Raw genomic sequence first — 26,490 nt, 5'->3', positions numbered from 1 at the left:
TGGTGTCTTATCTGGTGGGCAGCCTTTCGTTACTGCCCCGGCTGGCATTACCTGCAGTGCCCTACGCTGCCTCTTATACTTATCGTGCATGGCCTGTGAAGGTCAGAGTCAGCCCCCTGTACAGCACCACTGATCTGATCGCCCACAGGTCGCTGGTGAATCAGACATTCAGAACTGTGACGTTATTATTTCCAGTCTATTCTTACCCCTGGGATAATGCAGGATGATCTGGATGACAGAGAAAAGTCTATATATAGGCAGGATCCTGTCGACACCAGGGAGCGGCAGTGTCAGTGCTGTGATATCTTACACCCCGAGCGCGGGCGAGGCCCTGCGCCACACATGGACTCACCCACCCCAGCACATGACTGATCGGCTCCGAGCTCCAACAGGGACACAGAGGAGCCCCTACTGTTACACTGGGCAGCACGTGCCGTCCACGAGACTCTGCATATATAGTGTCCCGCTCACAGACTGGAGAGAAGCCGAGAATTAGCCCCACGTACAGGACACGTGTATAAGGTGCAGATCTATACAGCCTCATCTCACAACTCGTTCCCTCTCAAATGTCACCCATAATCTGTGCAAATCCAAAACACAAAACTAAAATATTTTTAGGTGGAAAAATTTAAATTGAAGATGTAAAATTACGTGATTGCATAAATTTGCATACCCCACACTAATACTTTGTTGCCATCACAGATTGCGGGGACATCTCCTGTGTACAGCGTCCTCTTCAGGTCACCACAGATTGCGGGGACATCTCCTGTGTACAGCGTCCTCTTCAGGTCACCACAGATTGCGGGGACATCTCCTGTGTACAGCGCCCTCTTCAGGTCACCACAGATTGCGGGACATCTCCTGTGTACAGCGCCCTCTTCAGGTCACCACAGATTGCGGGGACATCTCCTGTGTACAGCGCCCTCTTCAGGTCACCACAGATTGCGGGGACATCTCCTGTGTACAGCGCCCTCTTCAGCTCACCACAGATTGCGGGGACATCTCCTGTGTACAGCGTCCTCTTCAGGTCACCACAGATTGCGGGGACATCTCCTGTGTACAGCGTCCTCTTCAGGTCACCACAGATTGCGGGGACATCTCCTGTGTACAGCGTCCTCTTCAGGTCACCACAGATTGCGGGGGCATCTCCTGTGTACGGCGCCCTCTTCAGGTCACCACAGATTGCGGGACATCTCCTGTGTACAGCGCCCTCTTCAGGTCACCACAGATTGTGGGACATCTCCTGTGTACAGCGCCCTCTCCAGGTCACCACAGATTGCGGGGACATCTCCTGTGTACAGCGTCCTCTTCAGGTCACCACAGATTGCGGGACATCTCCTGTGTACAGCGCCCTCTTCAGGTCACCACAGATTGCGGGGACATCTCCTGTGTACAGCGTCCTCTTCAGGTCACCACAGATTGCGGGACATCTCCTGTGTACAGCGCCCTCTTCAGGTCACCACAGATTGCGGGACATCTCCTGTGTACGGCGCCCTCTTCAGGTCACCACAGATTGCGGGACATCTCCTGTGTACAGCGTCCTCTTCAGGTCACCACAGATTGCGGGGACATCTCCTGTGTACAGCGTCCTCTTCAGGTCACCACAGATTGCGGGACATCTCCTGTGTACAGCGCCCTCTTCAGGTCACCACAGATTGCGGGGACATCTCCTGTGTACAGCGTCCTCTTCAGGTCAGCACAGATTGCGGGACATCTCCTGTGTACAGCGCCCTCTTCAGGTCACCACAGATTGCGGGGACATCTCCTGTGTACAGCGTCCTCTTCAGGTCAGCACAGATTGCGGGGACATCTCCTGTGTACAGCGTCCTCTTCAGATCACCAGAGATTGCGGGGGCATCTCCTGTGTACAGCGCCCTCTTCAGGTCACCACAGATTGCGGGAACATCTCCTGTGTACAGCGTCCTCTTCAGATCACCAGAGATTGCGGGGACATCTCCTGTGTACAGCGCCCTCTTCAGGTCACCACAGATTGCGGGAACATCTCCTGTGTACAGCGTCCTCTTCAGGTCACCACAGATTGCGGGGGCATCTCCTGTGTACAGCATCCTCTTCAGGTCACCACAGATTGCGGGGGCATCTCCTGTGTACAGCATCCTCTTCAGGTCACCACAGATTGCGGGACATCTCCTGTGTACGGCGCCCTCTTCAGGTCACCACAGATTGCGGGGACATCTCCTGTGTACAGCGCCCTCTTCAGGTCACCACAGATTGCGGGAACATCTGTGTACAGCGTCCTCTTCAGGTCACCACAGATTGCGGGGGCATCTCCTGTGTACAGCGCCCTCTTCAGGTCACCACAGATTGCGGGGACATCTCCAGTGTACAGAGTCCTCTTCAGGTCACCACAGATTGCGGGGGCATCTCCTGTGTACAGCGCCCTCTTCAGGTCACCACAGATTGCGGGGACATCTCCTGTGTACAGCACCCTCTTCAGGTTACCACAGATTGCGGGGATATCTCCTGTGTACAGCGCCCTCTCCAGGTCACCACAGATTGCGGGGGCATCTCCTGTGTACGGCGTCCTCTTCAGGTCACCACAGATTGCGGGACATCTCCTGTGAACAGCGTCCTCTTCAGGTCACCACAGATTGCGGGGACATCTCCTGTGTACAGCGTCCTCTTCAGGTCACCACAGATTGCGGGGACATCTCCTGTGTACGGCGTCCTTTTCAGGTCACCACAGATTGCGGGGACATCTCCTGTGTACAGCGCCCTCTTCAGGTCACCACAGATTGCGGGACATCTCCAGTGTACAACGGCCTCTTCAGGTCACCACAGATTGCGGGACATCTCCAGTGTACAACAGCCTCTTCAGGTCACTACAGATTGCGGGACATCTCCTGTCTACAGCGTCCTCTTCAGGTCACCACAGATTGCGGGGACATCTCCTGTGTACAGCGCCCTCTTCAGATCACCACAGATTGCGGGGGCATCTCCTGTGTACAGCATCCTCTTCAGGTCACCACAGATTGCGGGGGCATCTCCTGTGTACAGCGCCCTCTTCAGGTCACCACAGATTGCGGGGACATCTCCTGTGTACAGCACCCTCTTCAGGTTACCACAGATTGCGGGGATATCTCCTGTGTACAGCGCCCTCTCCAGGTCACCACAGATTGCGGGGGCATCTCCTGTGTACGGCGTCCTCTTCAGGTCACCACAGATTGCGGGACATCTCCTGTGAACAGCGTCCTCTTCAGGTCACCACAGATTGCGGGGACATCTCCTGTTTACAGCGTCCTCTTCAGGTCACCACAGATTGCGGGGACATCTCCTGTGTACGGCGTCCTTTTCAGGTCACCACAGATTGCAGGGACATCTCCTGTGTACAGCGCCCTCTTCAGGTCACCACAGATTGCGGGACATCTCCAGTGTACAACGGCCTCTTCAGGTCACCACAGATTGCGGGACATCTCCAGTGTACAACGGCCTCTTCAGGTCACCACAGATTGCGGGACATCTCCTGTCTACAGCGTCCTCTTCAGGTCACCACAGATTGCGGGGGCATCTCCTGTGTACGGCGTCCTTTTCAGATCACCACAGATTGCAAGGACATCTCCTGTGTGCAGCGTCCTCTTCAGGTCACCACAGATTGCGGGGACATCTCCTGTGTACAGCGCCCTCTTCAGGTCACCACAGATTGCGGAGGCATCTCCTGTGTACAGCCCCCTCTTCAGGTCACCACAGATTGCGGGGACATCTCCTGTGTACAGCGCCCTCTTCAGGTCACCACAGATTGCGGGACATCACCTTTGTACAGCGTCCTCTTCAGGTCACCACAGATTGCGGAGGCCTCTCCAGTGTACAGCACCCTTTTCAGGTCACCACAGATTGACCCTTGGGATCAGGTCTGGGCTCGGCCGTTGCAGAACTTCCATTTTCTCCTGGAGAAGTCATTCTTTTTGTTTCGCTGTCACGATAATGTAAAAGTGCCATATTGTGAATTTAGTTCTAGAAGGTTCCATGGCACAGACACACGCTGCAGATTCGACCCCCCCTTTCTCCCCCACTGCATCCGCTGATACAAAAACAAAGCCCTATGGCAGACACACTCTGTGCAACTTGATACCAATGTGTAGCAGCCACCACTGAGCAGTTTTATGGCTTTTAGCCGCAGCAGACAAGTCTCCCTACCCTACTCATTCCCCTCCCACCTGGTACTGTTTAAAACTGGTATAGAAACCATGAGCTTCTATTGTTCTTTTAAGGTTATATATAGCGGCCTCGATCAGCGCTAGAGATATAAGGATTATATATTCCGGACGTCCATCGATCTATAACTCACTGAAACAGCTAGAACCTAAACCCAACGAGTGCAAAGAGTGCGTTTTTCCATAAGCGGGTCGTGTAACCACGCCGCGTTTACACTTAAAAGAATCGCCCCAACAAGTTGCATATCTTGATCATAGTGTCTTTCATATATGAGGTTCCTACGCTAAGATAAGTGTGATGATGATTTTTCATAATGCTAAGACAAGGGAGTATCCAGCCTCTAAGTGAGGTCACCACAGGGGGAAGGGCTTTGGTTTTAGGCTAGGAAATAACAGAGTGAAGCAGGAGTCTTCACGTGTCTTTTGTTATGACCTGGTGGTTAGGACAATAATGGACCTGGTGGTTAAGGGCACACGGAATGACCTGATAGTTACTAATAATATAGGACGTGGGAACTCTGCTGACCGCAATCCCTAATCCTATCACACACAAGAAATAGCCGTGGATTGCTCCTAACGCTCCCTATGCAACTCGACACAGCCTAAGAAACTAGCTAGCTCTGAAGATAGAAAAATAAAGCCTACCTTGCCTCAGAGAAATTCCCCAAAGGAAAAGGCAGCCCCCCACATATAATGACTGTGAGTAAAGATGAAAATTACAAACACAGAGATGAAATAGATTTAGCAAAGTGAGGCCCGACTTACTGAATAGACCGAGGATAGGAAAGATAGCTTTGCGGTCAACACAAAAACCTACAAACAACCACGCAGAGGGGCAAAAAGACCCTCCGCACCGACTAACGGTACGGAGGTGCTCCCTCTGCGTCTCAGAGCTTCCAGCAAGCAAGCAAAACCAAAAAAGCAAGCTGGACAGAAAATATAGCAACAAAAGTAACACAAGCAGAACTTAGCTTATGCTGAGCAGACAGGCCACAGGAACGATCCAGGAGGAAGCAAGGCCAATACTAGAACATTGACTGGAGGCCAGGATCAAAGCACTAGGTGGAGTTAAATAGAGCAGCACCTAACGACTTAACCTCATCACCTGAAGAAGGAAACTCAGAAGCCGCAGTACCACCCGTGACCACAGGAGGGAGCTTGATCAGAGAATTCACAACAGCTACGCATGCTGGTTGAGACCCAAGGGCGCGATTGGGAGCGGTACCTCCCACACCTGCTATTCGCTTACCGAGAGATTCCGCGGGCCTTGACGGGGTTCTTCCCCTTCGAGCTCCTGTACGGCAGGCGAGTCCGGGGACCCCTTGGGTTGGTAAAGGAATCCTGGGATGAGGAGCCGAACCCTTCTGATGTGTCCATAGTGGAGCATATCATGAGCATCCATGACAAAATGCAGACCTTGACGCAGTTGGTGCATGACAACATGACGCAGGCTCAGGCTAATCAGAAGCACTGGTACGACCAGAACGCCTGGGAGTGGCCCTACCAGGTGCGTCAAAAGGTGTGGGTGCTGGTCCATTGACATATTATTGGTGGGATCCCTGACATACAGTGGGATTCCTGACATTCGCTTTGGGTTGCTGTCACTGGAAGGTGAAATTCATCCTCATCTTCAGCTTTTTAGCAGAGGATGGAAGGTTCTGATGTAGAATTGTCTGATAGCTGCTCTATCCATTATCCCCTCCTCCTTGACTAAAGCCCTATTTACAGTTAACAAAACCCAGCCCCAGAGCACAATGCTGCCCCCACCATGTCTCACTGTGGGGATGGAGATCTTCTGGTGATGTGCGGTGATGGCTTTTGAAACTATGGCCAAAGAGTTCCTCCTTGGTCTCATCAGAAAGAACAGGTTTCTGCTTCTTTACGATGTGATAGAGGTTTCACAGTCCCAATTATGAGGGTGCTCACACCCTCACACCCAAAACTACAATAATGTGGTTGTATATGTTTATTTTCCCCTCAAAGTGATTTCAGTTTCTTACTCAATGGATTTGTACAGATTATAGGCGGCATTAAAGGTGTAAAATGTTCTGAAAAGATTTTTCTTTTTTGGATTGGGCGTGTAGACTTTTTATATCCACTGTATATACATACACTCTTACCTCTCGCACATCTCACTTGACAATCCTGATATCCAATCGGTGGAACCAGGAGAGATCACATGTTGAGTTTTCCTGCCAATTATTTTGAGAAGAGTCCTTTATCTCAGAAGGGGGAGGGTTTACATATTCTGGCCAATCAGTAATTATAAGGGAATCCACTAATAAGACATGATAACATTTCCTGCCACGTGTCATGTATAATAATGGTGATTTGTTCTGTCTGAGGCCACCTATGTCCTAGCTCTGCGCCCCCTATGCCCTCACTCCTTGACGATAATCAGGATCCACCACATTTTTGAAGGAATGTGCTTTGTACAAGTTATGTTGAAGATTTTATAGATTTTTCTCTTACACTACAAGCGTGTTTTTCACTTCCCTACAACCCCTCCATAGTCGCCTGTCTGCACCTCGTTCCTATTAAAAATAAGAACAATTGACAGATGGTCTGTATGGACCTTTCTGTGTCATCTGGCAACTCCACCTCTGACATGGATGAGGTCTCATCCACAGATCCAGCCAAGTCTAGCATCAGGACACTTGGCTCCCGGCATCGGAAACTGATTCTCTGCACATGCGCCACCCCAGGGATCAGTGGCTGGCTCTGTGGATGACGTAGGGGCTGCCATTCACACCAATCAGTGGGCATTCATTCTTCTCTTCTCCCTTCCTCAAACTCAATGTGGAGAAATCTGAACTCATCATCTTTCCTCCATCTCATACATCTTCCTTACCTGACCTATCTATCGCAATTAACGACATCACACTTTCCCCCATACCGGAAGTCCGCTGCCTCGGAGTATCCCTCGACTCTGACCTGTCCTTCAAACAACTGATCCAAGCTCTTTCCACCTCCTGTAGCCTCCAGATCAAAAATATCTCCAGAATCCGCCCTTTCCTCAACCATCAATCTACAAAAATGCTTGTGCATTCCCTCATCATCTCCCGCCTCAACTACAGTAACACCCTTTTCTGTGGCCTCCATGCTAACATCCTCGCACCTCTCCAGTCCATCCTTAACTCTGATGCCCGACTAATTCATCTCTCTCCTCGATACTCCTCCGCTCTGCAAATCTCTTTACTGGCTCCCATTCCCTCAGCGTATCCAGTTCAAATTACTAATACTGACCTACAAAGCCATCCATAACCTGTCTCCTCCCTATATCTCTGAACTAATCTCTCAATATCTTCGCTCATGTAATCTCCGGTCCTCCCAAGACCTCCTTCTCTCCTCCACACTTAGTCGCTCCTCACCCAACACCTCCAAGATATTCTCCCGAATATCCCCCATTATCTGGAATTCTTTGCCCCAACATATCCGACTATCAACCACATTCGGATCCTTCAGATGGAACCTGAAAACCCACCTCTTCAGGAAAGCCTACAACCTGTAATGACCACACAGTCTCCTCACCACTACCGGAGCTACTGCAACCCTCAACCTACTGTCTCCTTCCCCACCATCCTGTAGAATGTAAGCCCGCAAGGGCAGGGTCCTCACCCCTCTGTATCAGTCTGTAATTGTTAGTTTGCTTACTGTAAGTGATATCTGTAACTTTGTATGTAACCCATTCTCATGTACAGCACCATGGAATCAATGGTGCTATATAAATAAATTATAATAATAATAATAATTCATGGTCCAGAGACTGGCATCAGACTGATCGGAGTATTGAGGCCAGCAGAGAACTATGAGGAGTAGTAGCTACCACTCACCTTTGACTATGACCAGCACGGAGCTGTAGGTCTGGCCGGCCAGGTTAGACGCGGTGCACGTGTACAGTCCATTGTCAATCTGTTTGCAGAATAAAATCTTCAGCACAAAGTTCTCCTGCTCGTCTTCATACACCACGTGCCTCCGACCCTCTGAGATCACTGCTCCATCCTTCTTCCACACAATCTCAGGTTTGGGTTCACCGGTGACGAAGCAGCTCATCTTTGCGTGTTTTCCTTCTGTCACAGTGCAGGTGCGGGTGAGGACGCTCATGGTTCCTTCACGGTTTATTTTGGGTGTAAGCGTGGCAGCCCTTTCATAGTCTAGAGACAATCCCAGACCGGTCAATGCATCCAAGGCTCCGTACCCCATAACGTTTGATTCATAGGAGCCCATAATGGAAAGGTCTGTTTTCCGTATCTCCTCGCGCCGTTTCTGGAGGTGAGACAGCAGTGAGGCGGTTTTACCGTATGAAGACTCCACAGCGCTGGTACTGTTGACATTAAGATTGCTATAAGAGTCAATTGACAGTGAGGCAGAGGCCTTGGCTTGGCCGACAGAGTTCTCTGCATGACAGAGATAAGTTCCAGTGTCTGAAAACCGAACACAATGAATGCGCAGAGAGCTGGACCCCTCCTGGGACTCTACACGTAGGCGGTTGGAATTGGCAGCTGTTCCCACCTGTCGGCCATCTTTCTCCCAGGTTACCACTGGTGATGGGTGGCCCTGTACCCGACAACGGAAGGTGGCGTCTTCTCCCAGGCTCACTTGAGAGATGGTCGGCTTCAGAATAAAGTATGGCGCACACTCCACCACGGCGCTTTCTTCTCCCACCTTCACTGTGACAGCGGCGAATGCCTCCCCAATGTTGTTGATGGCTCGGCAGATGTACTGACCGCTGTCCTCGAAAGACAAGCCATAGATTGTCAGCTGGTAGAGTTCTCCATCTTGCACCATCTTGAAGCGACCTCCAGTTGCGATCTGGAGTTTATCCTTCTCCCAGGTGACTGTTGGCACAGGATTCCCGATAATCTGACAACTCAAGGTGGCATCTTTACCCACTGACATCATGAAGGCTTTGGGCCTGGTGAGAAAGCGCGGCACCCCGCTGAACAAACTGGAATCCATTGTGATATCTGGAAAGAGATGAGAATCTTTAGAAAGAGAAATACAAAACAGAGACCGATCCTGGATCATACATTATTGGTATAAACTCATGAGGAGAGTCGCAGCCATACTGCAACTATAGGAAGGGCCAGAGGCAGACGTCACTGCAGCTCCCGGGGTAAAGGAAGGCAGTAATAGCAGAAATATGACCGCAGCATCGACACACCAAAGAAAAGATTTACACTTATTACAGTGATTGGTTACCGCAAAGAACTAACTGAGGAATGGAGAATAAAAAGTACACACAGGGAACAGGCCGGATGAGACCGGACACAGGGACGAGGCCGGACGAGACTAGACATGGGGACCGAGCGGAGGAGGAAAATGGACACAACGGCCGAGCGGAGGAGGAGACCGGACACGGGGACCGAGCGGAGGAGGAAAACGGACACAACGTCTGAGCGGAGGAGGAAAACGGACACAACGGCCGAGCAGAGGAGGAGACTGGACACAGGGACCGAGCACAGGAGGAGACCAGACACGGGGACCGAGCAGAGGAGATCAGACACAGGGACTGAGTGGAGAAGACCAGACACGGTGAACGAGTGGAGAAGAAGGCCAGACACAGGGACCGAGCGGAGGAGGAGACCAGACACTGGGACCGAGCAGAGGAGGAGACCAGACACGGAGACTGAGCGGAGAAGACCGGACATGTGGACCGAGCGGAGAAGAAGGCTGGACACAGGGAACAAGTTGAGGAGAAGGCCAGACACAAGGAATGAGCGGAGGCAAAGACTGGACACAGGGACCGAGCAGAGGAGATTGGACATGGGGGCCGAGCGGAGAAGGACACTGGACACGGGGACCGAGCGGAGGAGGAGAATTCAGACACAGGGACCGAGCGGAGGAGGAGACTGGACACAGGGACCGAGCGGAGGAGGAGACCGGACACAGGGACCGAGAGGAGGAGAAGACCGGACACAGGGAACGAGTGGAGAAGGTCGGACAAAGGGAATGGGCGGAGGCAAAGACTAGACACGGAACGAGCAGAGGAAAAGACCGGACACAGGGACCAAGTGTAGGATGAGATCGGACACAGGGACCACGTAGCAGCAGGAGGAGGAAACTGAACACAGGGACAATTGTTATGGCTGGCAATCAGGCAACACAGCGTGCAGTAATCAGCGCACATACAGAGATCTGGCAATAACCAAAAACAATAGGACGAGCTCTGAGACGTGGAATCTCTGTAGACTGCAGTACCTGATCTATCCTCACACAACTATAAGCAGCAGTGGATTGCGCCTATAACTACCTATGCAACTCGGCACTGCCTGAGGAGCTGACTAGCCTGAAGATAGAAATACAAGCCTGACTTACCTCAGAGAAATACCCCAAAGGAATAGGCAGCCCCCCACATATAATGACTGTTAGCAAGATGAAAAGACAAACGTAGGAATGAAATAGATTCAGCAAAGTGAGGCCCGATATTCTAGACAGAGCGAGGATAGCAAAGAGAACTATGCAGTCTACAAAAAACCCTAAAACGAAAACCACGCAAAGGGGCAAAAAGACCCACCGTGCTGAACTAACAGCACGGCGGTGCACCCCTTTGCTTCTCAGAGCTTCCAGCAAAAGTTAATAGCAAGCTGGACAGAAAAAACAGAAAACAAACTAGAAGCACTTATCTAGCAGAGCAGCAGGCCCAAGGAAAGATGCAGTAGCTCAGATCCAACACTGGAACATTGACAAGGAGCAAGGAAGACAGACTCAGGTGGAGCTAAATAGCAAGGCAGCCAACGAGCTCACCAAAACACCTGAGGGAGGAAGCCCAGAGACTGCAATACCACTTGTGACCACAGAAGTGAACTCAGCCACAGAATTCACAACAGTACCCCCCCCTTGAGGAGGGGTCACCGAACCCTCACCAGAACCCCCAGGCCGACCAGGATGAGCCACATGAAAGGCACGAACAAGATCTGGGGCATGGACATCAGAGGCAAAAACCCAGGAATTATCTTCCTGAGCATAACCCTTCCATTTGACCAGATACTGGAGTTTCCGTCTAGAGACACGAGAATCCAAAATCTTCTCCACAATATACTCCAATTCCCCCTCCACCAAAACAGGGGCAGGAGGCTCCACAGATGGAACCATAGGTGCCACGTATCTCCTCAACAACGACCTATGGAATACATTATGTATGGAAAAGGAGTCTGGGAGGGTCAGACGAAAAGACACCGGATTGAGAATCTCAGAAATCCTATACGGACCAATAAAACGAGGTTTAAATTTAGGAGAGGAAACCTTCATAGGAATATGACGAGAAGATAACCAAACCAGATCCCCAACACGAAGTCGGGGTCCCACACGGCGTCTGCGATTAGCGAAAAGCTGAGCCTTCTCCTGGGACAAGGTCAAATTGTCCACCACCTGAGTCCAGATCTGCTGCAACCTGTCCACCACAGAATCCACACCAGGACAGTCCGAAGACTCAACCTGTCCTGAAGAGAAACGAGGATGGAACCCAGAATTGCAGAAAAATGGAGAGACCAAGGTAGCCGAGCTGGCCCGATTATTAAGGGCGAACTCAGCCAACGGCAAAAATGACACCCAATCATCCTGGTCAGCGGAAACAAAACATCTCAGATATGTTTCCAAGGTCTGATTGGTTCGTTCGGTCTGGCCATTAGTCTGAGGATGGAAGGCCGAGGAGAAAGATAGGTCAATGCCCATCCTACCACAAAAGGCTCGCCAGAACCTCGAGACAAACTGGGAACCTCTGTCAGAAACAATATTCTCAGGAATGCCATGTAAACGAACCACATGCTGGAAGAACAAAGGCACCAAATCAGAGGAGGAAGGCAATTTAACCAAGGGCACCAGATGGACCATTTTAGAAAAGCGATCACAGACCACCCAAATGACCGACATTTTTTGAGAAACGGGAAGGTCAGAAATGAAATCCATCGAAATATGTGTCCAAGGCCTCTTCGGGACCGGCAAGGGCAAAAGCAACCCACTGGCACGTGAACAGCAGGGCTTAGCCCTAGCACAAATTCCACAGGACTGCACAAAAGCACGCACATCCCGTGACAGAGATGGCCACCAGAAGGATCTAGCAACCAACTCCCTGGTACCAAAGATTCCTGGATGACCGGCCAGCACCGAACAATGAAGTTCAGAGATAACTTTACTAGTCCACCTATCAGGGACGAACAGTTTCTCGGCCGGACAACGATCAGGTTTATTAGCCTGAAATTTCTGCAACACTCTCCGCAAATCAGGGGAGATGGCAGACACAATGACTCCTTCCTTGAGGATACTCGCCGGCTCAGATAACCCCGGAGAGTCGGGCACAAAACTCCTAGACAGAGCATCCGCCTTCACATTTTTAGAGCCCGGAAGGTACGAAATCACAAAATCAAAACGAGCAAAAAATAACGACCAACGGGCCTGTCTAGGATTCAAGCGCTTGGCAGACTCAAGATAAGTAAGGTTCTTATGATCAGTCAAAACCACCACGCGATGCTTAGCACCCTCAAGCCAATGACGCCACTCCTCGAATGCCCACTTCATGGCCAGCAACTCTCGGTTGCCCACATCATAATTACGCTCAGCAGCAGAAAATTTCCTGGAAAAGAAAGCACATGGTTTGAACACTGAGCAACCAGAACCTCTCTGTGACAAAACCGCCCCTGCACCAATCTCAGAAGCATCAACCTCGACCTGGAACGGAAGAGAAACATCAGGTTGACACAACACAGGGGCACAGCAAAAACGACGCTTCAACTCCTGAAAAGCTTCCACGGCAGCAGAAGACCAATTAACCAAATCAGCACCCTTCTTGGTCAAATCGGTCAATGGTCTGGCAATGCTAGAAAAATTACAGATGAAGCGACGATAAAAATTAGCAAAGCCCAGGAATTTCTGCAGACTTTTTAGAGATGTCGGCTGAGTCCAATCCTGGATGGCCTGAACCTTAACCGGATCCATCTCGATAGTAGAAGGGGAAAAGATGAACCCCAAAAATGAAACTTTCTGCACACCGAAGAGACACTTTGATCCCTTCACGAACAAGGAATTAGCACGCAGTACCTGGAAAACCATTCTGACTTGCTTCACATGAGACTCCCAATCATCTGAGAAGATCAAAATGTCATCCAAGTAAACAATCAAGAATTTATCCAGATACTCACGGAAAATGTCATGCATAAAAGACTGAAAAACAGATGGAGCATTGGCAAGTCCGAACGGCATCACCAGATACTCAAAATGACCCTCGGGCGTATTAAATGCCGTTTTCCATTCATCTCCCTGCCTGATTCTCACCAGATTATACGCACCACGAAGATCTATCTTGGTGAACCAACTAGCCCCCTTAATCCGAGCAAACAAGTCAGAAATCAATGGCAAGGGATACTGAAACTTAACAGTGATCTTATTAAGAAGGCGGTAATCAATACACGGTCTTAGCGAACCATCCTTCTTGGCTACAAAAAAGAACCCTGCTCCCAATGGTGACGACGATGGGCGAATATGTCCCTTCTCCAGGGACTCCTTCACATAACTGCGCATAGCGGTGTGTTCAGGTACGGACAAATTAAATAAACGACCCTTAGGGAATTTACTACCAGGAATCAAATCGATAGCACAATCACAATTCCTATGCGGAGGTAGGGCATCAGACTTGGACTCTTCAAATACATCCTGAAAGTCCGACAAGAACTCTGGGATGTCAGAAGGAATGGATGACGAAATAGACAAAAATGGAACATCACCATGTACTCCCTGACAACCCCAGCTGGTTACCGACATAGAGTTCCAATCCAATACTGGATTATGGGTTTGTAGCCATGGCAACCCCAACACGACCACATCATGCAAATTATGCAGTACCAGAAAGCGAATAACTTCCTGATGTGCAGGAGCCATGCACATGGTCAGCTGGGCCCAGTACTGAGGCTTATTCTTGGCCAAAGGTGTAGCATCAATTCCTCTCAACGGAATAGGACACCGCAAAGGCTCCAAGAAAAATCCACAACGTTTAGCATAATCCAAATCCATCAGATTCAGGGCAGCGCCTGAATCCACAAACGCCATGACAGAATACGATGACAAAGAGCACATTAAGGTAATGGACAAAAGGAATTTGGACTGTACAGTACCAATAACGGCAGAGCTATCGAACCGCCTAGTGCGTTTAGGACAATTAGAAATAGCATGAGTAGAATCACCACAATAGAAACACAGTCTGTTCAGACGTCTGTGTTCTTGCCGTTCTACTTTAGTCATAGTCCTGTCGCACTGCATAGGCTCAGGTTTACTCTCAGACAATACCGCCAGATGGTGCACAGATTTACGCTCGCGCAAGCGACGACCGATCTGAATGGCCAAGGACATAGACTCATTCAAACCAGCAGGCATAGGAAATCCCACCATTACATCCTTAAGAGCTTCAGAGAGACCCTTTCTGAACAAAGCCGCTAGTGCAGATTCATTCCACAGAGTGAGTACTGACCACTTTCTAAATTTCTGACAATATACTTCTACATCATCCTGACCCTGGCATAAAGCCAGCAGATTTTTCTCAGCCTGATCCACTGAATTAGGCTCATCGTAAAGCAATCCCAGCACCTGGAAAAATGCATCAACATTACTCAATGCAGAATCTCCTGGTGCAAGAGAAAACGCCCAGTCCTGTGGGTCGCCGCGCAAAAAAGAAATAATAATCAAAACCTGTTGAATAGGATTACCAGAAGAATGAGGTTTCAAGGCCAAAAATAGCTTACAATTATTTCTGAAGCTCAGGAACTTAGTTCTGTCACCAAAAAACAAATCAGGAATCGGAATTCTTGGTTCTAGCATCGATTTCTGATCAATAGTATCTTGAATCTTTTGTACATTTACAACGAGATTATCCATTGAGGAGCACAGAGCCTGAATATCCATGTCCACAGCTGTGTCCTGAAGCACTCTAATGTCTAGGGGAAAAAAAAGACTGAAGACAGAGCTAAGAAAAAAAAAATGATGTCAGGATTTCGTTTTTCCCTCTATTGGGAATCATTGGTGTGGCTCCTTGTACTGTTATGGCTGGCAATCAGGCAACACAGCGTGCAGTAATCAGCGCACATACAGAGATCTGGCAATAACCAAAAACAATAGGACGAGCTCTGAGACGTGGAATCTCTGTAGACTGCAGTACCTGATCTATCCTCACACAACTATAAGCAGCAGTGGATTGCGCCTATAACTACCTATGCAACTCGGCACTGCCTGAGGAGCTGACTAGCCTGAAGATAGAAATACAAGCCTGACTTACCTCAGAGAAATACCCCAAAGGAATAGGCAGCCCCCCACATATAATGACTGTTAGCAAGATGAAAAGACAAACGTAGGAATGAAATAGATTCAGCAAAGTGAGGCCCGATATTCTAGACAGAGCGAGGATAGCAAAGAGAACTATGCAGTCTACAAAAAACCCTAAAACGAAAACCACGCAAAGGGGCAAAAAGACCCACCGTGCTGAACTAACAGCACAGCGGTGCACCCCTCTGCTTCTCAGAGCTTCCAGCAAAAGACAATAGCAAGCTGGACAGAAAAAAACAGAAAACAAACTAGAAGCACTTATCTAGCAGAGCAGCAGGCCCAAGGGAAGATGCAGTAGCTCAGATCCAACACTGGGACATTGACAAGGAGCAAGGAAGACAGACTCAGGTGGAGCTAAATAGCAAGGCAGCCAACGAGCTCACCAAAACACCTGAGGGAGGAAGCCCAGAGACTGCAATACCACTTGTGACCACAGAAGTGAACTCAGCCACAGAATTCACAACAGACAATGCAGGAGGAGGAGGAACTGAACACAAAAGACACTGTATAGAAGGATTAGACTGAACACAGGGACCGTGCAGGAGGAGGAAACTGAACACAGGGATCATGCAGGAGGAGGTGGAGATTGAATAGAGGGATCGTGCAGGAGGAGAAACTGAATGCAAAAGATACTGTGCAGAAGGATGAGAGTAAACACAAGGATTTTGCAGCAGTAGTCTGATCATAGGGACTGCTCAAAAGCAGGAGAGTGTGGAGGGTGGAGGTGGTGTAGGGACAGCACAAACGCGCCATGCCTGGTAATGTTACAGAGGAGAAATGTCCTCCATAATGTCAGGCTCAATGTCACCTCCCTCGTTGCTTGTCACCTTTAACGCTCTCAGAAAGGAAACAGCAAATATTGTCGCTAAAATAGCCCTGTAATCTCCATGATATGCGGCTCCGGTGTCCGCAGCTCCCCTGCTCATGTTCGGCAGCGCAGAGCGAGGGGATCTGGTGACTTATATAAAGACCCTAAAGGTCTCAAGTCAGCGGAGCACTATGTGCTGATGGTGTCACATGGCTGCTGGACGCCGCTGCGACTGTTGCCCCGCACAGCGCTGCAGGCGATCCAGAGACATACATGCAGATGATAGTGGTACTGGCGCTCCACCGGCACCGCTGGCAGATCTGTGCACAAGACCCCTGCCAGTGACTGACATGAAATACATGCTCCAGCAGGAGGTTCTGCAGCAGCTGCGGTGGATATTAGCAGGAATGGTGTAACTCGTACTGTAGATAATACAGAATATTTCCTGCTCACACTGCGGCTACCCGCACTCGGCTGAGAACTCCCCTGTGATGGAACCCGTGGCTGCGGCTCAGGACATGGGAGATTTGGAGTGGATTTTACCAAACCTCAGGCAGATTGTCATTTGTTACGTGTGAATGAGGCTTTACTGAGCCGGTAATTTACAAGGAGGAATCCAAACTAGAAATCAGCACAAAAAGAAGCACGGACCCATCACTGGTGAGGATTTCATCACCAACACCTCCTGTAGCCGAAAAGACCCCGATACAGGGATGATGAAATATCTTTACAGGGAATCTGTCCAGCAGGTTTGTGCTATGTAATCTGAGAGCAGCAGGTTATAGGGAAAAAACCCTGAGTCCAGGGACATGTCACTTGCCGGGCTGCTTGCTGCAGTTTGTCAGTTTTATTTGCTGCAGATCTGTATTTACATGTGTGCACTGTGCATAGGCAAAAAGCTGCCAATCAGTGGTGGGGCAGGGCTATGCAAAGCTCTCTAATGTTGTGTGTGACCTCCATCATGTGTAAGGAGGCACCGAGTCTTCTAGGCCTGGAAGGAACAAGGTGGAGACATATTACAGTGTCCATCTTTCTCTATTCTCCAGAACGAGCTCGAGAGCCTGGATGTCGGATGGAAAGTGGGGACAACTTGTCTCCAGAACTCCCCACAGATGTCCGGTTGTCAGGAGACACTTGGCCACTTTGTCATTGTCACCTGTTCTTCAGAAGTGCAACAATACTCACCCCGACACCGGCAGGTTAAGTGCCCCACCGACACCGGAAGGTCATGTGCCCCACCAGACACCGGAAGGTCATGTGCCCCACCGACACCGGAAGGTCATGTGCCCCCACCAGACACCGGCAGTGTATGTGCCCCCACCAGACACCGGAAGGTCATGTGCCCCCACCAGACACCGGAAGGTCATGTGCCCCACCAGACACCGGCAGTGTATGTGCCCCCACCAGACACCGGAAGGTCATGTGCCCCCACCAGACACCGGAAGGTCATGTGCCCCCACCAGACACCGGAAGGTCATGTGCCCCCACCAGACACCGGCAGTGTATGTGCCCCCACCAGACACCGGAAGGTCATGTGCCCCCACCAGACACCGGCAGTGTATGTGCCCCCACCAGACACCGGAAGGTCATGTGCCCCCACCAGACACCGGAAGGTCATGTGCCCCCACCAGACACCGGAAGGTCATGTGCCCCACCAGACACCGGAAGGTCATGTGCCCCCACCAGACACCGGCAGTGTATGTGCCCCCACCAGACACCGGAAGGTCATGTGCCCCCACCAGACACCGGAAGGTCATGTGCCCCCACCAGACACCGGCAGTGTATGTGCCCCCACCAGACACCGGAAGGTCATGTGCCCCCACCAGACACCGGAAGGTCATGTGCCCCCACCAGACACCGGCAGTGTATGTGCCCCCACCAGACACCGGAAGGTCATGTGCCCCCACCAGACACCGGCAGTGTATGTGCCCCCACCAGACACCGGAAGGTCATGTGCCCCCACCACACACCGGCAGTGTATGTGCCCCCACCAGACACCGGAAGGTCATGTGCCCCCACCAGACACCGGAAGGTCATGTGCCCCCACCAGACACCGGAAGGTCATGTGCCCCACCAGACACCGGAAGGTCATGTGCCCCACCGACACCGGAAGGTCATGTGCCCCCACCAGACACCGGCAGTGTATGTGCCCCCACCAGACACCGGAAGGTCATGTGCCCCCACCAGTGTATGTGCCCCCCTCCCACCCCGAGACCTGCAGCTCACATGCCCCACTGACTCCGGCATCTCACATGCCCACCCCTCCAATATCAGAAGCTCTACCCCTATCACAGTCGCAGGTAGAGCTTGTCATCTGACCCTGGCGTGGTCTGTAGGAATGCAGGAGGTATGGGTCTGGGTGGTAGTGTACAATTTTATTGAGTAAATAGGGAGCACTGCACGGCTATAAGAAATGTATGTGACAAGGTTCCCTGACTTCTATAACAAATGTTAGTGGCCTAATTAATGAAAATTGCCTCAGAGTAAAACCATTTTGGTCCATAGCAGCCAGAGCTCAGCTTTCATATTTGAAACTGCTGAGGTAAAATGAAAGCTGACCTGTGATTGGTTGTCGGGGCAACGAGAGCTGTCTGTCAGGCAGTTTCACTGTGTGAGGCCTGTTCTTCCTGTTCTTCCAGATAAGTTGTCCCCAGTCGCCACCACCATTTACAATTTACAAAGTTGTTTGTGTTTTTTCTTCATCTTGTCACAGGGGCATGAAGCACAAGAGCGTCTGGTGTGTGGTGAATTACTAGCACAGGCGTCCTGCTCTCTGACTTGGCATAAAACATTCTAATTCGCTTTCCTTTGATTTTAAAGCTGTATGTAAGTAATGATACTGTAGTATGTGGACGCTTATACACGGCTTTATAAGGGCTAGTACACAGTCCGATTGGTACGACTGAATTCGACCGATGATTTATTCTGACTGTGTGTACTAGCCCTAAATGTGACTTCATTAGCTCCATAAAAATAGCCTGTTTCCATTATGGCCGTCCCTATTAAAATCTGCCAAAAGCAGACAGACTTTCCATTAGCAGAGTCTACCGGTGAGAACTTGCTGCTAGAGATTATTCGTTGCAATCAGAATTTCTAGTGAAATCAATAAATCAAACTGAGCAGCCACAATTTCTTACATACAGACTCTGCCTAGGACAGTCTGCCTGTTCATCACAAGTGTCCGGACCCCGTTCATTTCATCATTGTGGGTCCCAGGGTCCCCTTGAAGCAAATGGTGGTGACATCGCACAGGTCCTTTAGCCTGCACCCAATATTATATGATGGTGACATCACTACATCACTCCCATTGGCTGCATATACAACCGATCCCAGGTTGTACCATCGCTATACACAACATTCATATTCTAATTTTACTTTCTTACAGTCGATACCTGATACACTGCTGTAAAGCTGGCAGCGCTGTTCAAGCACCACGTATTTCCTTCAGGAAATGCCAATCTAGTTATCACTACTGTACAGGGGACACAGGGGAATATCACTACTGTACGGGGGACACACGGGGAATATCACTACTGTACAGGGGACACAGGGGAATATCACTACTGTACGGGGGACACATAGGGGAACATCACTACTGTACGGGGGACACAGAGAACATCACTACTGTACGGGGGACACAGGAATATCACTACTGTACGGGGGACACAGGGGAATATCACTACTGTACGGGGGACACGGGGAACATCACTACTGTACGGGGGACACGGGGAACATCACTACTGTACGGGGGACACGGGGAACATCACTACTGTACGGGGACACGGGGGAACATCACTACTGTACGGGGGACACGGGGAACATCACTACTGTACGGGGGACACACGGGGAATATCACTACTGTACAGGGGACACAGGGGAATATCACTACTGTACGGGGGACACATAGGGGAACATCACTACTGTACGGGGGACACAGAGAACATCACTACTGTACGGGGGACACAGGAATATCACTACTGTACGGGGGACACAGGGGAATATCACTACTGTACGGGGGACACGGGGAACATCACTACTGTACGGGGGACACGGGGAACATCACTACTGTACGGGGGACACGGGGGAACATCACTACTGTACGGGGGACACGGGGAACATCACTACTGTACGGGGGACACGGGGAACATCACTACTGTACGGGGGACACGGGGAACATCACTACTGTACGGGGGACACGGGGAACATCACTACTGTACGGGGGACACAGGGGAACATCACTACTGTACAGGGGACACGGGAATATCACTACTGTACAGGGGACACGGGGAATATCACTACTGTACGGGGGACACATAGGGGAACATCACTACTGTACGGGGGACACGGGGAACATCACTACTGTACGGGGGACACAGGGGAACATCACTACTGTACAGGGGAAACAGGGGAACATCACTACTGTACGGGGGACACGGGGAACATCACTACTGTACGGGGGACACAGGGGAACATCACTAATGTACGGGGGACACGGGGAACATCACTACTATACGGGGGACACACGGGGAATATCACTACTGTACAGGGGACACGGGGAATATCACTACTGTACGGGGGACACAGGGGAATATCACTACTGTACGGGGGACACGGGAATATCACTACTGTACAGGGGACACATAGGGGAACATCACTACTGTACGGGGGACACAGAGAACATCACTACTGTACGGGGGACACAGAGGAACATCACTACTGTACAGGGGACACAGGGGAATATCACTACTGTACGGGGGACACACGGGGAATATCACTACTGTACAGGGGACACGGGGAATATCACTACTGTACGGGGGACACATAGAGAAACATCACTACTGTACGGGGGACACAGAGAACATCACTACTGTACGGGGGACACAGGGGAACATCACTACTGTACAGGCGACACACGGGAATATCACTACTGTACAGGGGACACACGGTGAATATCACTACTATACGGGGGACACGGGGAACATCACTACTGTACAGGGGACACACGGGAATATCACTACTGTACAGGGGACACACGGGGAATATCACTACTGTACGGGGGACACGGGGAACATCACTACTGTACAGGGGACACACGGGAATATCACTACTGTACAGGGGACACACGGGGAATATCACTACTGTACGGGGGACACGGGGAACATCACTACTGTACAGGGGACACACGGGAATATCACTACTGTACAGGGGACACACGGGGAATATCACTACTGTACGGGGGACACACGGGGAATATCACTACTGTACGGGGGACACATAGGGGAACATCACTACTGTACGGGGGACACAGAAAACATCACTACTGTACGGGGGACACGGGGAACATCACTACTGTATGGGGGACACGGGGAACATCACTACTGTACGGGGGACACGGGGAATATCACTACTGTACGGGGGACACACGGGGAATATCACTACTGTACGGGGGACACACGGGGAATATCACTACTGTACGGGGGACACACGGGGAATATCACTACTGTACGGGGGACACAGGGGAACATCACTACTGTACGGGGGACACAGGGGAATATCACTACTGTACGGGGGACACACGGGAATATCACTACTGTACGGGGGACACACGGGGAATATCACTACTGTACGGGGGACACGGGAACATCACTACTGTACGGGGGACACGGGAACATCACTACTGTACGGGGGACACGGGGAACATCACTACTGTACGGGGGACACAGGGGAATATCACTACTGTACGGGGGACACGGGGAACATCACTACTGTACGGGGGACACGGGGAACATCCCTACTGTACGGGGGACACGGGGAACATCACTACTGTACGGGGGACACGGGGAACATCACTACTGTACGGGGGACACAGGGGAATATCACTACTGTACGGGGGACACAGGGGAACATCACTACTGTACGGGGGACACACGGGAATATCACTACTGTACGGGGGACACGGGAACATGACATCTGTCTAAGATGGTTTAGTGACTCCTGCATTGTGAAGAGGGTTGGGCACGATGACCATGGAGGTCCTAATGTCTCTGGAGGTCCCTTCCAACTCTAATATTTTATGATTGTATGAACAGCAGCCATGGGTTCTTTTAAGCTGCTGCCTAGCGCTCTGAACATGAAGATGGTGGGGCCTACAAAGCAGGAGAAGGCTATAAGAATATAGCGAAGCGTTTCCAAGTTGTCCTTTCCTCAGTTTGAAATGTAATGAAGCAATTGCCGTTACCAGGAACAGTGGAGATCAAGATAAGGTTTGAAAGACTAAGCTAAATTTCAATGAGAGCTGCTCGTAGGATTGCTAGAGAGGCAAATCAGAACTCCCGATTGACTGCAAAAGACCTTCAGAAAGATTTAGCAGACTCTGGAGTTGTGGTACATTGTCCTACTGTTCAGAGACACTGGCACAAATATGGCCTTCATGGAAGAGTCATCATAAGAAAACCTCTCCTGTGTCCTCACCATAAAAGTCAGCGTCATAGGTATGCAAAAGAACATCTAAACAAGCCTGATGCATTTTGGAAACAAGTCCTGTGGACCGATGAGATTAAAATAGAACTCTAGCCACAATGATCAAAGGTATGTGTGGAGAAGAAAAAGCACAGAATTTCAGGAAAATAACATCTTGCCAACCATTAAGCATGGGTGGATCAATCCTGCTTTGGGGTTGTTTTGCAGTCAATGGCACGGGGAACATTTCACTGGTAGAGGGAAGAATGAATTCAATGAAATTTCAACCAAAAAAATGGATGGCTTCTACAAATGGATAAAGATCCTAAACGCACGTCACAATCCACAATAGACAACCTCAAAAGTCGCAAGATGAAGGTTTCACAATGGCCCTCACAGTCCCCTGATCTGAACATCATTGAAAATCTGTGGCGAGACCTGAAAATAGCAGAAGATAGAGGATGCCCCAGGAATCTCACAGAACTGGAGGAATTCTCCAAGGAAGAATGGAGGGAAATCCCTCAAATAAAAACTGAAAGACTTTTGTCCGGCTACAAAAAGCGTTTACAATATGTGAGACTTGCAAAAGGGGGTGATACTAGGTTATAACCATTCAGGGTCCCAAACCTTTGCATCGGCCCATTTTTCCTTTTTTGTAATCTTTAAAAGGCAAAAATTGACAATATGTTTTGGGGGCCTAGAATACAAAGTTAATGTGTGATGTGTAACTTTAGGCCTTTTAGAGATCATTTCATCTTCAACTTGCTTCAATGTTCCCAATAACAGTAATTTTGACCAGGGGTGCACAGACTTTTACATGCCACTGTATAAAAGAAAAACCAAAGATTTCATAAAAAAAACAACCAAAAAGATGACCATAAAGTCTCATCAGGACAGAAAACAAATTTCAGTGTTTTTTTTCACCTCTTACCTATAAGGAAATCGGTACGTTCGGTATCTGTGCACTCGCACTGACCTGCAGAATCATATCGTCAGGTCAGTTTTACCATATAGTGAAAGTGGCAAATAACACACACAAAAAACAATTGTGGAATTGCACTTTTTTTGCAATTTCAACACAGCTGGAATTTTTTTCCTGTTTTCAGCACATGACAAAATGGATGGTGTCATTCAAAAGTACAACCTGTCCCATAAAAAAACAAACCCTCATACGGCTATATGGGCAGAAAAGTAAAAAGTTATGGCTCTTGAAAGAGGGGCAGGAAAAAACGAAACCACAAAAACATAAAATAGACTGGTCATGAAGGGGTTAACAGAAAAGCTTTGATTCTGCACTTGAAAATGCAGCAGTTTATTTTATTTTTATTTTTTTTACATGTGTTTTTTGGGTTCCACAAAGAAGCCTCTATTGAGAAAATTCACCAAAGCTGCACAGCTCAGCTACATATGGAGGGCTGTGTAGGTGTGCTGCTCAGTTTATTATGATAGACTTTCAGCCATACATGGACCTTTTTGTAGTGCTAATAAGCCTGGTTCTATCATTTGTTATACTTTGCTGCCATCTACTGGCCGTTTGCTATATCACTGTAATATTTGTTATGGAATTTTCCCACAACACCTTTCTGTCTTTAGCTCCTCCTATCTTTTTCCTTCTCTTCCTGTTTTGTACTCCGTGCCATCTTGGATCCCACATGTGCTGCAGAGCTGGAGAAAGGATTCTCTTGTTACCTCTAACCTGAAGCTTCTATTATCTCTGTCTGGTGATTCTGTAACAGCTCTAACCTACAGTCCTCACTCTCACCAAGGTACTGTAAATAAACCTGTTGAATGTATCACTGCATCATCCTTCCGGATCACTAGGCGCGGCTGATAGAGACTGGTGGCACAGTTAGTGAGTAACGCTACCTGCCATTGTTTATATAGCGATTTGTGATCACATCCCTCAGACACATCTCATCCACGTATATCGGTGGCAGAATAGTAACAAGAGACCTAAGTCAACAGTGTCTGTGTGCATATGCATTGTCTGCTAGCAAGTCTTAACCGTCCGCCATCTTATCTAAAACATGTCCACAAAGGGCACCGTGGACCCATCTGCAAGTGAAGCACATCATGTTCCCGACACCATAGATGCTGCAGGAGCAGAGTCCACACTTACTGCAGAGCAGGACGTACGACCCAAACGTGTAACCAAGCCGACACAAAAGGCCAGAGAGAACTTTGAGACTACTAGAGACGAGTTCCATGATAACCTAGAACATTTATGGGGCAGAGTTGATCACTATTTAGCAGCTCTTCCACGCTATCACAGTGACGCTGCAGGTTTAACCGCCACATTGAAGAGTTTATCTGCCGCCTATGATCGCTACCAGAGACTGTCTGCAAAGTTCATCACATTCCTGAGTAACTGTGACATGGAAGATGCCCATGCAGAAGTAACTGAATGGGAAACTCTTCTCCAAGAAAAGACCTCATTAGTACGAGATGCCCAGGATAAAGCAGAACTCCGCATCGCTCACCTCCAAGAGGTTAGGTCACATCGCACAACATCGACCAAAATCACAGCTCGGTCTTCCAGATCATCTCACTCCAGGAAATCAACATTGTCTGACAAGCTACTGGAGATCCGTGCAGCTGCAGAGGAAGCTAGGGTAAAAAGCTCCTTTGCTAAAAGGGAGGCTGAAGTGGAAGTGGAAGCTCAAAGAAACAAAGTGGAAGCTCAAAGAAATGAGATGGAAGCTCAAAGGAAATTAAAAATACTCCAAGCAGAAAAGGAAGAAGCAACAGCCCTTGCTAAACTGAAGGTCCTTGAACAAGCACTGGAACAAGATGATAATCCGGACTGTCTTATTCCAGAAGAAATGGAAGACGCAGCTGATCGAACTTCAGACTACGTGCTAAGACATGCAACATCTGCACCAGCACCACCTCCAGTTTCTAACACGGATGCGCCCGCAAGTCAAGAAATGTCGCCACCTACTGCGGACAAGGTAACTTCCAGCTCTGACTCACAATTTAGGCCACAGCCAGCAGAACCTATAGAGACTAAACCGCAGTTTAACCCTTATGCCGCATCATTTCGTCCTGATTTGTCGCAGTCATATAAGCCAGAGAACTTACATTCCCTACGGATACCACAAGTTCATCCTGCAACAATGACCGGGAGATCGGATATGTCTGACTTCGCCAGATACATGATTCGCCGGGAGTTAATAAACATTAGTCTCTCAAAGTTTGATGATCGTGCTGAGAATTATAGAGCCTGGAAATCCACCTTTCAAGCAGTGATCCAAGACCTTAATCTCACCGGCAAGGAACAACTGGATTTGCTTGTTAACTGGTTAGGCCCTGAATCAGCAGAGCGCATAAAGACAATAAGGGCAGTTCATGTGGACTATTCAGATGCAGGTCTTATTGCAGCCTGGGAGAGACTAGAACAAACCTATGGCAGCTCAGAAGCTATAGAATGTGCCTTATTTAAAAGACTGCAAATCTTCCCAAAGATAACTAACAAGGACAATAGAAAACTTCAAGATCTGAGCGACCTGCTAAAGGAAATAGAATTGGCAAAGTTAGACCCACGTCTCTCAGGACTGAGTTACCTAGATACTGCTCATGGCGTTAATCCAATAGTGTCCAAGTTGCCACACGGCATGCAGGATAAATGGGCAGACCACGGCTCACGGTATAAAAGGCAGTATAATGTGTCCTTTCCCCCCTTTTCATATTTTTCCAGGTTCATCAGTGACCAAGCTCGGAAGAAGAATGATCCCAGCTTCGACTTCA

The 26,490-nt window shown here is 49.4% G+C and overlaps 1 protein-coding gene across 1 annotated transcript in view; it reads right to left on the bottom strand.

Moving 5' to 3' along the window:
* The window catches only part of OBSCN (obscurin, cytoskeletal calmodulin and titin-interacting RhoGEF), a 655,700-nt gene that overhangs the window by 595,654 nt on the left and 33,556 nt on the right, over window positions 1–26,490 (bottom strand). The window contains exon 2 of the mRNA XM_069730488.1: window positions 8,003–9,136. Within this exon, the coding sequence (XP_069586589.1) occupies window positions 8,003–9,128 (1,126 nt within the window). The 5' untranslated portion in view covers window positions 9,129–9,136. The remainder of the gene's footprint in view (window positions 1–8,002; window positions 9,137–26,490) is intronic.

The sequence above is a fragment of the Ranitomeya imitator genome, chromosome 6 (assembly GCF_032444005.1).
Source record: "Ranitomeya imitator isolate aRanImi1 chromosome 6, aRanImi1.pri, whole genome shotgun sequence".
NCBI classification, from domain to species: domain Eukaryota; kingdom Metazoa; phylum Chordata; class Amphibia; order Anura; family Dendrobatidae; genus Ranitomeya; species Ranitomeya imitator.
The sequence above is the reverse complement of the archived record's forward strand: the minus strand, read 5'-3'. Positions and strand labels throughout refer to the sequence as shown.